We start from the raw sequence: 12,260 nt of genomic DNA, 5'->3' as shown, positions 1-12,260 counted from the left end.
GATCCTCCAGCACACCCCAGGACCCCTTTTACATACGGTGCCGGAACTGCGTTCCCCCCGCGTTCCCGATGAAAATAAAACCCTGTCTGTAGCTATGAGTGACCAAGTGGAGTTTACTACCACTGTAAAGTATTACCCAGTGACTCGACTGGTCTCAGAGATGAAAGAAATCTTCCTACATAAGTTGTATCTGTTTATCTGTAGCATTCTTTTCTCTACAGTGAATTTATAAAGCTTGTCGGAGTTGTCTAAAAAGGGGGCAGGGAGCTGACGTTGCACTATGCAGAGCTCAGTGAGGAGAGCTCTGAGAGCTGATTGGAGGGAAGGGACACACCTCCTTCACACACAGCACACAGGAACAGAGTTGAGGCTGTCAATGTGCTGGAGGTCCCTCCCCTGTCTCCTCTTTTCTCTTGGTGTCAGGAGAACTTGTCAGAAGTGGCTCATACTAATAGCAGAGGAAAGAAGCAGCAGAAAGAAATGACACTTGGGGGGATTTACTATAACCAGAGTGTGCAAACACTGGTGCACCTCTGCACAGAAACCAATCAGCTTCCAGGTTGTATTATCAAAGCTTAATTGAACAAGCTGAAGTTTGACACGGGTCAAATTCGGAACAAATTTTCTTTAGAAAATCTGAACTTTTGTGTGTTTTGTAACACAATGGCGCCACCACTGAATTCAAAATTCTATCAACCAAGCCTTCAATTTCACCTCATGTTGCTACAGAAAAGAATTTTCATAGCCAAGAATTTTCTATTCTTTCCAGGTCATATCTCACACTGATTTCTTTTTCAATTATAATTCTCGCACAATTCTCCCATTGATTGGAATTTTGTTCATTTTTCAAAAAATTTCAGACATACCTGATCACTCAAATTCAATGGTCACACGAAAATCGTCAGTTTCTGTGGCCCACTAATGGTGCGAAATTCGAACGAAAATTCTTAGAAAAGATTTTTGAAAAGCCTCAGTACTTTTGATTGAGACAAGTACACACTATAGAGGGATGTGCTTTGTTCATATTTCATGTCTGAAGTTTACAGCCACTTTGAAGTGGAACCTCAAGCAGCACTGACTAGAATTAATCCTTATGCTGCTATCCTTAGTAAATACATAGGAAAGTACCGTATTTTTCGCTCCATAAGATGCACTTTTTTCCCCCCAAAAAAGGGGGGAAAATGTCAGTGCGTCTTATGGAGCGAATATGGAGCGGCCGGTCCGGTGTTTCCACCGCCGCCGTGTCAGAATACCGGGCCGGCCGCTCTGCTCTGCAGCGGGACCTTATGGAGATGACTGCTGACCTTTGGGGAGGTGGGGAGCGGGCACCTGAATTTGACAGGTACCCGCTCTTACTTCCGCGGAGTTGTCTTTGATCTTACCTGTTCCTCTATCCAGCGGCGCGCTGTCTTCCCGGCTTCTGTAATGTGGGTGGCTTGGCATGACAGCCGGGTGCCAAGTGCGCATGCGCAAGAAGCGGTGCTTTTTGTGAATGGTAAGGCGGTACCTGGGACACATGACAGATCCCAGAAGCCGCCGGACCAATCACAAAGCACAGCTCTTCTCGCTCACGTGCACTGGGCATCCGGCTGTCATGCCGAGCCACCCACACTACAGAAGCCGGGAAGACAGCGCGCCGCTGGATAGAGGAACAGGTAAGGTCAAAGACAACTCCGCGGAAGTAAGAGCGGGTACCTGTCAAATTCAGGTACCCGCTCCCCCCCCTCCCCCCTACTGTCCGCAGTCTCTGGTCATCTCCTGTACTATGTCCGCAGTCTCTGGTCATCTCCTGTACTGTCCGCAGTCTCTGGTCATCCCTGTACTATGTCTGCAGTCTCTGGTCATCTCCTGTACTGTCCGCAGTCTCTGGTCATCCCTGTACTATGTCCGCAGTCTCTGGTCATCCCTGTACTATGTCCGCAGTCTCTGGTCATCTCCTGTACTGTGTCCGCAGTCTCTGGTCATCTCCTGTACTATGTCCGCAGTCTCTGGTCATCTCCTGTACTATGTCCGCAGTCTCTGGTCATCTCCTGTACTATGTCCGCAGTCTCTGGTCATCTCCTGTACTATGTCCGCAGTCTCTGGTCATCCCTGTACTATGTCTGCAGTCTCTGGTCATCTCCTGCACTGTCCGCAGTCTCTGGTCATCTCCTGTACTATGTCCGCAGTCTCTGGTCATCCCCTGTACTGTGTCCGCAGTCTCTGGTCATCCCTGTGCTGTCCGCAGTCTCTGGTCATCCCTGTGCTGTCCGCAGTCTCTGGTCATCCCTGTACTATGTCTGCAGTCTCTGGTCATCCCTGTACTGTGTCCGCAGTCTCTGGTCATCTCCTGCACTGTCCGCAGTCTCTGGTCATCCCTGTGCTGTCCGCAGTCTCTGGTCATCTCCTGTACTGTGTCCGCAGTCTCTGGTCATCCCTGTGCTGTCCGCAGTCTCTGGTCATCCCTGTGCTGTCTGCAGTCTCTGGTCATCCCTGTGCTGTCCGCAGTCTCTGGTCATCCCTGTGCTGTCCGCAGTCTCTGGTCATCCCTGTACTATGTCTGCAGTCTCTGGTCATCCCTGTACTATGTCCGCAGTCTCTGGTCATCTCCTGTACTATGTCCGCAGTCTCTGGTCATCCCTGTGCTGTCTGCAGTCTCTGGTCATCTCCTGTACTGTGTCCGCAGTCTCTGGTCATCCCTGTGCTGTCCGCAGTCTCTGGTCATCCCTGTGCTGTCTGCAGTCTCTGGTCATCCCTGTGCTGTCCGCAGTCTCTGGTCATCCCTGTGCTGTCCGCAGCCTCTGGTCATCCCTGTGCTGTCCGCAGTCTCTGGTCATCCCTGTACTATGTCTGCAGTCTCTGGTCATCCCTGTGCTGTCCGCAGTCTCTGGTCATCTCCTGTACTTTGTCTGCAGTCTCTGGTCATCTCCTGTACTGTGTCTGCAGTCTCTGGTCATCTCCTGTACTATGTCTGCAGTCTCTGGTCATCCCTGTACTGTGTCCGCAGTCTCTGGTCATCTCCTGTACTTTGTCTGCAGTCTCTGGTCATCTCCTGTACTATGTCCGCAGTCTCTGGTCATCTCCTGTACTATGTCTGCAGTCTCTGGTCATCTCCTGTACTATGTCCGCAGTCTCTGGTCATCTCCTGTACTTTGTCTGCAGTCCATTAGTTCAGAATTTTTTTTCCTGTTTTCTGCCTCTAAAACCTAGGTGCGTCTTATGGAGCAAAAAATATGGTATATCAAATTTACTTTTTCACATTTCTTCAGTTACTTCCTGGCTTTCATGCCTAGGCAAATTATGTCATGCATCTCAGGAGTCTTAAGGATGGGATAAGGGGTTTTCTCAGCTAAGCACACCCACGCAGGGGCGGACTGACAACTCATGGGGCCCCCGGGCAATAGGGGATCATGGGGCCCCTGTGTCCTTGCCCAAACTCAAAAAAGCCTATGAAAAAGGTACCAGGGGCATCTCATGGGGCCCCCTACTGACCCCGGGCCCTCGGGCAGAGCCTGAGTTTCCAAATGGTCAGTCCGCCCCTGGACCCACCTGTCTGATTGTCTGAGCTAAGGGCAGATGGATTCCAGAAAGTATATGTGACATGAATCATCTGCCCTTACTGAAGATGGCTGTGGCTGGAAATGCTAGGGGAGTGTTTTTCAAAGTGATTTCTCAGCAGAATAAAGCACGGAGACATGGGTGGATGGGAGTTTGCTTTGAATAATAAAAACGAATGACATTTTTGGTTTCTGGTGCTGAGATGCTGTGTAGCTCCACATTAAAGTGTTACTCCGCACACCACAATAAAATCAGTCTGTATGTGCAGGAAAACATGCTTGGTATACTCACTGAGGAACCTAAGGGGTTAATCCTCTGCACTCTGTAAAAAGGCCATTTGATCCTTTCTTCTCTGCCCCTCCTCTTGTTCAAATGTCCACCTGATAAGACAGACTGAATCCATAGCCATTCTGCACATGCTCAGTTTAGTGTATATTGCTAGAGAGGTTTTTTTTTTATCTTGGAAGAGTGCATGTGATCAGCACAGGGCCAATCAGCACTGTCCAGACTGAGGTCAGGGGTTTTGCATTCTCCTAGAGCAGAAAGAAACTCCTCCTACCAGCTTTAATTAGTGCTCTGCTGAACACTGATAGAAGTCACAAGACTGCTCTAACTGCTGATGAGAAAGGTCCTGGGTTTAGTAACACTTTAAGCTTTGGGAAAAATTCCCTTACAATATTTCAAGTTCCCTGAGTATTTGCTTTTAGTAAGTCACTGCGATTTAAAATTGCGTGATTTGTGTGCAATTTTAGCGCAATTTTAGGTGCGATTTTTGAGGACTTTATTGCTACTTGTGAAGATTTTCTACGATTTCTTCTAATTTTCAGCGCGATTTCCATTCTTGTCTATGTATGTGAAATCGCAACAAAACTGCAGAAAAAGAAATGCAAGAACTACTTTATTTATTTATTTCAGGTACTTATATAGCGCCATCAGTTTACGCAGCACTTTACATATATATTGTATATTCACATCAGTCCCCGCCCCCGAGGAGCGCACAATCTAAGGTCCCTAACTCACATTCATACATACACATATTAGGGACAATTTAGACAGGAGCCAATTCACCTCCCAGCATGTCTTTGGAGTGTGGGAGGAAACCGGAGTACCTGGAGGAAACCCACGCAGGCAGAGGGAGAACATGCAAAATCCAGACAGGTGGTGCCGTGGTTGGGACTCGAACCCGAACAACCCTAGTACTGCCAGGCGGAAGTGCTAACCATTTACACCCCGGTCACATCAAACACTACTTTGAAATCGTGTGAATTACAGTGAAGTCGCATGATTTCAAAGCCGGATAACATGCTGATTTCAGGTGCGATTTGCAAGACATCTGATACAGATGTCTATGCAAATCGCACCAAAAGTAGTGTATGTACTGCTTTAGAAATCTGTGCGGCTCTGACCAAGTCAGAACCGCACCGATATGACCGCTCTAACTGTGGATAATAGGCTGCGATTTGCAAGTCGCATGGCATGCAAATCGCATGCCAATTTGCATCCAGTGTGACCGAGGTCTTAGCCACTGTGCTGCCCCACATTAGAGTTCGCACTGCTGAAAATTGCACATGTTAAGACACTGACATTTACACCCCGGTCACATCAAAGCTGATTTTGAAATCGTGCGACTTACAGTGAAGTGCACGATTTCAAAACTGGGTGACCTGCCGATTTCCCTAAATTTGCAAGACGTCTGACACAGATATCTATGCAAATCGCAACAAAAGTAGTGCATGTACTACTTTACAAATCGGTGCGGCTCCAAGTCGGAACCGCACCGATATGACCGCTCTAATAGCAGACAAGTGGCCTGGCATGCAATTCATATGCCAAATCGCACCCAAAGTGACCTGGGGCTTAGCCCCCGTTCACATCAAGCCCGATTTTGAAATTGTGCGACTTACAGTGAAGTCACACAATTTCATCTCAGAGTCGGAGGACCCGACAATTTCAGGTGCGATTTGCAAGACATCTGATACAGATGTCTATCCAAATCGCACCAAAAGTAGTGCATGTATTACTTTTAAAATCTGTGCGGTTCCGACCAAGTCAGAACCACACTGATATGACCGCTGTAATAGCAGACAATAGGGTGCAACTTGGCAAACGATTTGCAAGTCGCCTGGCATGCAAATCACATGCCAAATCTCACCCGATGTGACTGGGGGCTTAGCCCCCGTTCACATGAAGCCTGACTTTGGAATCGTGCGACTTCACTGTGAGTCGATTACAAAGTCGGGAGACCTGCCAATTTCAGGTGCAATTTGCAAGATATCTGATACAGATGTCTATGTAAATCGCACCAAAAGTAGCGCATGCACTGCTTTTGAAATTGGTGCGGCTCCGACCAATTCGGAACCGCACTGATAAGACCGCTCTAATTGCGGACAAAAGGGTGCAACTTGGCATACGATTTTCAGGTCAACCGGCATGCAAATCACATGCCAAATCGCACCCGATGTGACTGGAGGCTTAGCCCCCGTTCACATCACGCCCGAATTTGAAATCGTGCGATTTACAGTGAAGCATGATTTCAAAGTTGGGGGGATCCACCGATTTAAGGTGCAATTTGAAAGACATCTGATCTGCGATACGGCACGCCGTTTATTGTGTCTATTCTCAGACTGCGATCCGTAGTTGTATTTGCTTTGCTATGCCTTATTCTTTAATAAAATATTTTTTTTTTGAAAGACATCTGATACAGATGTCTATGCAAATCGCACCAAAAGTAGCGCATATACCAGGGCCGGACTGACAGCTCATGGGGCCCCCGGGCAATAGGAGATCAATAGGGGGGCAATAGGGTGCCCATGGTCCCCTACTGACCCCGAGCCCTCGGGCAGTGCCCAAGTTTCCAAATGGTCAGTCCGCCCCTGGCATGTACTACTTTTGAAATTGGTGTGGCTCCGACCAGGGGCGGACTGACAACTCATGGGGCCCCTGGGCAATAGGGGATCATGGGGCCCCTATCTCCTTGTCCAAACTCAAAAAAGCCTATGAAAAAGGTACCAGGGGCATCTCATGGGGCCCCCTACTGACCCCGGGCCCTCGGGCAGTGCCCGAGTTTCCAAATGGTCAGTCCTCCCCTGGCATGTACTACTTTTGAAATCGGCGCGGCTCCGACCAAATCAGAACCGCACCGATAAGACTGCTCCAATTGCGGACGATAGGGTGTGACTTGGCATGCGATCTGCAAGTCGCAGGGCATGCAAATCGCATTCCAATTCGCACCTAGACATTGTGAAAGGTGAATAGGGAGCTGGTGACCAGGGCCGGAGTGACCATTTGGAAACTCGGGCACTGCCCGAGGGCCCGGAGTCAGTAGGGGGCCCCATGAGATGCCCCTGGTACCTTTTTCATAGGCTTTTTTGAGTTTGGGCAAGGACACAGGGGCCCCATGATCCCCTATTGCCCAGGGGCCCTATGTGTTGTCCGTCCACCCCTGGAAGTGTCCCTTTATGTTTTGACAGGAAAAAAAAGCGTACAGCCATTCAATTGTATGGACAGTAGTACATGCTACCTGTGGCCCCCCCCCCCCCCCCCCAGGTGCATGAAAACACCGGGAATGTTATGCTTGAGCACTTCTGAGCCGTTAAACATCCATGTGCACAGGGGCGGACTGACCATTTGGAAAATTGGGCACTGCCCGAGGGCCCGGAGTCAGTAGGGGGCCCCATGAGATGCCCCTGGTACCTTTTTCATAGGCTTTTCTTGAGTTTGGGCAAGGACACAGGGGCCCCATGATCCCCTATTGCCAGGGGGCCCCATGAGTTGTCAGTCTGCCCCTGCTGGTGACACAACTTAACCAGGGTCGGACTGACCATTTGGAAACTCGGCCACTGCCCGAGGGCCCGGAGTCAGTAGGGGGCCCCATGAGATGCCCCCGGTACCTTTTTCATAGGCTTTTTTTGAGTTTGGGCAAGGACACAGGGGCCCCATGATCCCCTATTGCCCGGGGGCCCCATGAGTTGTCAGTCTGCCCCTGCTGGTGACACAACTTAACCAGGGTCGGACTGACCATTTGGAAACTTGGCCACTGCCCGAGGGCCCGGGGTCAGTAGGGGGCCCCATGAGATGCCCCTGGTACCTTTTTCATAGGCTTTTCTTGAGTTTGGGCAAGGACACAGGGGCCCCATGATCCCCTATTACCCGGGGGCCCCATGAGTTGTCAGTCTGCCCCTGCTGGTGACACAATTTAACCAGGGTCGGACTGACCATTTGGAAACTCGGCCACTGCCCGAGGGCCCGGGGTCAGTAGGGGGCCCCATGAGATGCCCCTGGTACCTTTTTCATAGGCTTTTCTTGAGTTTGGGCAAGGACACAGGGGCCCCATGATCCCCTATTGCCCGGGGGGCCCCATGAGTTGTCAGTCCGCCCCTGCTGGAGACACAACCCTTGCCCTGGCTGGAAGAGACTGAAGCAAAGCAGGTCTGGGGATCTTGAGAGGATGAAATGTGTTTTATGTGGAGTGATGGTGAAGAATAGAGTATGTTGAGGTTGGATGTGATAGGAGGAGTGGTGGGAGGGGGGAGGGGAGGACCTGTCAGCCAGTGATCGGCAGCTTGTGGTTGGCTGCAGCTTTCCTGGTACCTTGAGAGTGCCTAGTGCAGGGAGGGGGGAGAGTGCAGCAACAGCAGCGAGCAGCAGCAGCAGCAGCAAGCAGCGTTCTAGCGTGTGACACATCTGCTGCCTGCGCTGGAATATGCTGCATGGACTGGATGACAGGATCGCTTGACTTCTCCACTGATCCTCCGCTGCCACCTCCGGAGCTGTCATCTGTGTGCGGTGCTGAACGAGTCATGCCCGACACGTGCTGGATATAACCCCTTGGCTTGGCACAGTGGATTATGATTTATTCTGCCCGGACACTTATTATACAGGTAAGGTCCCTTCACTGGTTTCCTTGTTCTGAGGCCCTAGGCATTTTTTTTTTTGTAACCCTTTGCATGTCCTGGATCTGGTGTCTTTGACTTTGTAGTGATCTATAGATCACCCTCCTCTGGGGGTCTGCATCGATTTTGTGTTAGCAATGCATTACCTGATGAGGCATGGAATGCACAATGCAGATCTGACTACCTGGTGCTGTCATCCCATTGCAGGTAGAATGGGAAGCCTTGGTTTGAATGGTATAAACCGATTAGAAGCTGACTTAGCCCCCCCCCCCTCCATCCCCTCCCCCTTAGGATGGGTTTGCTGTATCCATTAGCACAAGCTGCAAGCTGTATTGCTACTGGCGGAATGGCCTGACTATACATAGGGAAGTGTTCCATATGGGGGCTTTAAACAAAGAGAAGCTCAGTGCAGCCTTTTTTTTTTTTTAGTGACAGCTGTGTCTTAGCATGTGACACTACAGGATCATCAATCTGCCTTTGCTAGGCTTTCCTTGTTTGATGGTGGTTGATGTATAGGGAATCCAGGGTAGGGATGCTGGATGTTGGGTGTCAGTGCTTGCCGGGATGCAATAAATGTGCCATTGCAGGGTCTAGGATTGAATTTACAGAGGTGAATGGAGATCAGCACTAGACAGCTCCTCTACTCTCCAGCATGCTATTGTAATGAAATCCATTGCAGCCTTGTCTGTAAGGTGGGGGCTTGCTTTCTATTCTCTGACATAGGCTGGCTCGTTCATTCCTGTTTATTAAATCATAAATCGCAGAGGGCTTTTCACGCACAAGCATCACGCAGTGAGAAGGATACAGAAATCTGCATTGAACCAAAGCTTGCTCTTCAAAGATCCCAAGACAGCCGACATCTCTACAGATCTGCTCTTAGGATTGAGGACTCTGGCTATGGAGCTGTTTGTATGTGTGTTGAGGCAATCCGCTGCATCTGTACCGTTGGACGGGTTACATTTTCATGGATAAGAACAAAACCCCTGCAGGTACCAGACACATTTGTTAAAGGGACCTTACAAGGTCAGCCTCTATTTGGAAACCTAAAATAAAAATGAAGATCTAGTTCATCAGAAATGTTTCTATTTTCTCATTGCCAGAGACAATCATGGGGTTGCCATGGCTGACCTCCTCTTGAAATTGCTAGTTGCCTGGCTGTTACGATGACCTACTGAGCATCAATACTTTCTGAGTCACTGACTTGAAACTCGCATGCTGGTTGTGAGAGAGTTGAGTCCGAAATCCTTATTTACCGATTGCTGGTCAAAGACACAAATGAGGTTGATTTACTTAAAGCGGAGCTCCAGCTGAAAAAATATAAATAAAAGTCAGCCGCTACAAAAACTGTACCCGTCCCTCGGTCCAGTAATGTCCTCACCATGGCTGGTTTCATGGACTGTCTTCTCTCCCCGGTGCCGGCATCTTCAGTGTTGGCCCGGCTGTGACAGCTTCACAGCCAGGTGCCCGCTGCGCATTCGCAAGAAGCGCTGCGCTTTGTGATTGGCCCCATAGTCTTCTGGGACCTGTCACATGTCCCATAAGACTACGGGGAGAGGCAACTTCCACTTCCGATCGCCTTGGGCAATCGCACTGGGAGTGGGTATTAGTCAAATTCGGTACTTCCCGTAGGTGCCAATCCTTAATGAGGAGCGGCGGACAAAGGCGTAAAGCAGAACTTCCCCTTTTGGGTGGAACTCCACTTTAAGGCACATAGGTTGTTCACTCTGCAAGGGAGGTTGCACTTTGCAAGGGAATTTTCCCCACAGCTTAGGGAATGAGTTGAGCTCTGCTGATTCTATAATCTAATCACGTGCAATCAAAAATGCTGTTTTTTTTCAAGTTTTCCTTGCACATGATTGGGCATTCTTCACAAAGTTCTAGGGAAAATTCCCTTGCAATGCTCAGCTTCCCTTGCACAGTGAACAGCCGAATTGCCTTTTTTTTCAAACATTGAATTTTTATAAAAAGTTTTTTTTTTTAGCAATAACAGAATCTCCATAATAGCACAGGTATTATTCTGGGTACAAATCTCATTGTACAGCATACACTATTGACATATTTTAACTTGGTTCACACAGGGGCGGACTGACAACTCATGGGGCCCCCGGGCAATAGGGGATCATGGGACCCCTGTGTCCTTGCCCGAACTAAAAAAAGCCTATGAAAAAGGTACCAGGGGCATCTCATGGGGCCCCCTACTGACCCCGGGCCCTCGGGCAGTGCTGAGTTTCAAAATGGTCAGTCCGCCCCTGGGTTCACACCTATGCAGTTTGCATTTGATCTGTTTCTGCAGTGCTTTTTGCGGTGCATTTTGCACATGCGTTTTGCTTTTTTTTTTCAGTTTGTTGCTGGGCAGAATAAAATGCAAAAGGCATCAAAAATGCATCAAAAACGCTCTACATACTTTTCTGCATTGTCTCAATTGACGTCTATAGAACCATAAAAAATCCTAAAAAGTTCCGAAAAACGCAACGGGTGAAAACGCAGAGATGTGAACCTGTCCCATAGGAAATCATGTTAAATGGACTGATGTGCTTTTCTGCCAAACGCAAAACGCAGCGGAAAACGCATAGGCGTGAACCTAGGCTTAATGTCAATAACAGTTCAGCAGAAAAATAAATGAAAATGAGTGGTTCCTATCCAGCCTAATTGCCTTTACAAAACAACTCCAACGTATTGAAACCAGAAGATCAACATGACAACCGGATTATATGCATTTGGAGAAGTCAGCAATGTGAGCCTCTATTTTACTATGAAAGCTCATTTACAACAGGGTGTAAGGCTTTGTGGGCCTACGTTTATTTTAAGAGAATTTTAAAAAATGGACGTTTCTTTATAATCTGGGTATTAGAAGTAAACATTTTTAAATGAAAAAAAATTTGTGATAGACTATTGACAAATCATTTACTCGCTTGCTGGAATGTTTACTACAGGACACAAGTCTTACCCTAGGTTCACACCTAAGCATTTTCCGAAGCGTTTTGCAAAAACGCACTACAGTCCAGGGGCAGACTGACAACTCATGGGGCCCCCTGGCAATTTGGGATCATGGGGCCCCTGTGTCCTTCCCCACACTCAAAACACACCCAAAAAAAGCCTATAAAAGGTACCATGGGCATTTTATGGGGCCCCCTACTGACCCCAGGCCCTCGGGCAGTGCCCTAGTGCTCGAATGGTCAGTCCGCCCCTGCTACAGTCTATTTAACATGATTTCCTATAGGACACATTCTCATCGCCGCGTTTTCACCCGGTGCATTTTTTGGAAAGGGTCAGGGTCTTTTGCGAACGCAAAAAGTTGCGTTTTTGGTATTATAGACGTCAATGGAAAAGCTGCGGAAAAGCACGTAGTGCGTTTTTGCTGTGTTTTTGATATTTTTTTGCCACATTTTTGATGCATTTTGCATTTTAAATTTGCCTAGCAACAAGAAAAAAACCGCAAAAAGGAACAAAAATGCATAAAAACCACAGGTGCCAAAACGCAATGCAGAAATGGTTCAAAAGTAAACCGCATAGATGTGAACCTAGCCTTATGGGAGCTCTGAGTATTTGTTTCCACTTTAGAGACAACTGAAAAATTTAAATTTCTTTAACCCGATTGAATGCTAAAGGTAAACACAGTTAATTATTTTGGGTACTTGCCTTTTGCGAACGCAAAAAGTTGCGTGTTTGGTACTATAGACTTCAATGGAAACACTGCGGAAAAGCACGTAGTGCGTTTTTGCTGTGTTTTTGATATGTTTTTGCCACATTTTTGATGCATTTTGCATTTTAAATTTGCCTAGCAACAAGAAAAAAACCGCAAAACGCATCAAAAATGCATAAAAAACGCAA

General features: G+C 48.2%; 1 protein-coding gene across 2 annotated transcripts in view; it reads left to right on the top strand.

Moving 5' to 3' along the window:
• The first annotated feature begins 8,148 nt into the window (after nt 1-8,148).
• HECW1 (HECT, C2 and WW domain containing E3 ubiquitin protein ligase 1) overlaps nt 8,149-12,260 on the top strand; it is a 550,087-nt gene continuing 545,975 nt past the window's right edge. For both annotated transcript variants that reach the window (XM_089691201.1, XM_089691202.1), the window contains exon 1: nt 8,149-8,417. In XM_089691201.1, the coding sequence (XP_089547327.1) occupies nt 8,385-8,417 (33 nt within the window). In that variant the 5' untranslated portion in view covers nt 8,149-8,384. The remainder of the gene's footprint in view (nt 8,418-12,260) is intronic.

This window comes from Staurois parvus, unplaced genomic scaffold, assembly GCF_062004578.1.
Source record: "Staurois parvus isolate SC_StPar_1 unplaced genomic scaffold, SC_StPar_1.0 ptg000554l, whole genome shotgun sequence".
NCBI lineage: Eukaryota > Metazoa > Chordata > Amphibia > Anura > Ranidae > Staurois > Staurois parvus.
The sequence above is the reverse complement of the archived record's forward strand: the minus strand, read 5'-3'. Positions and strand labels throughout refer to the sequence as shown.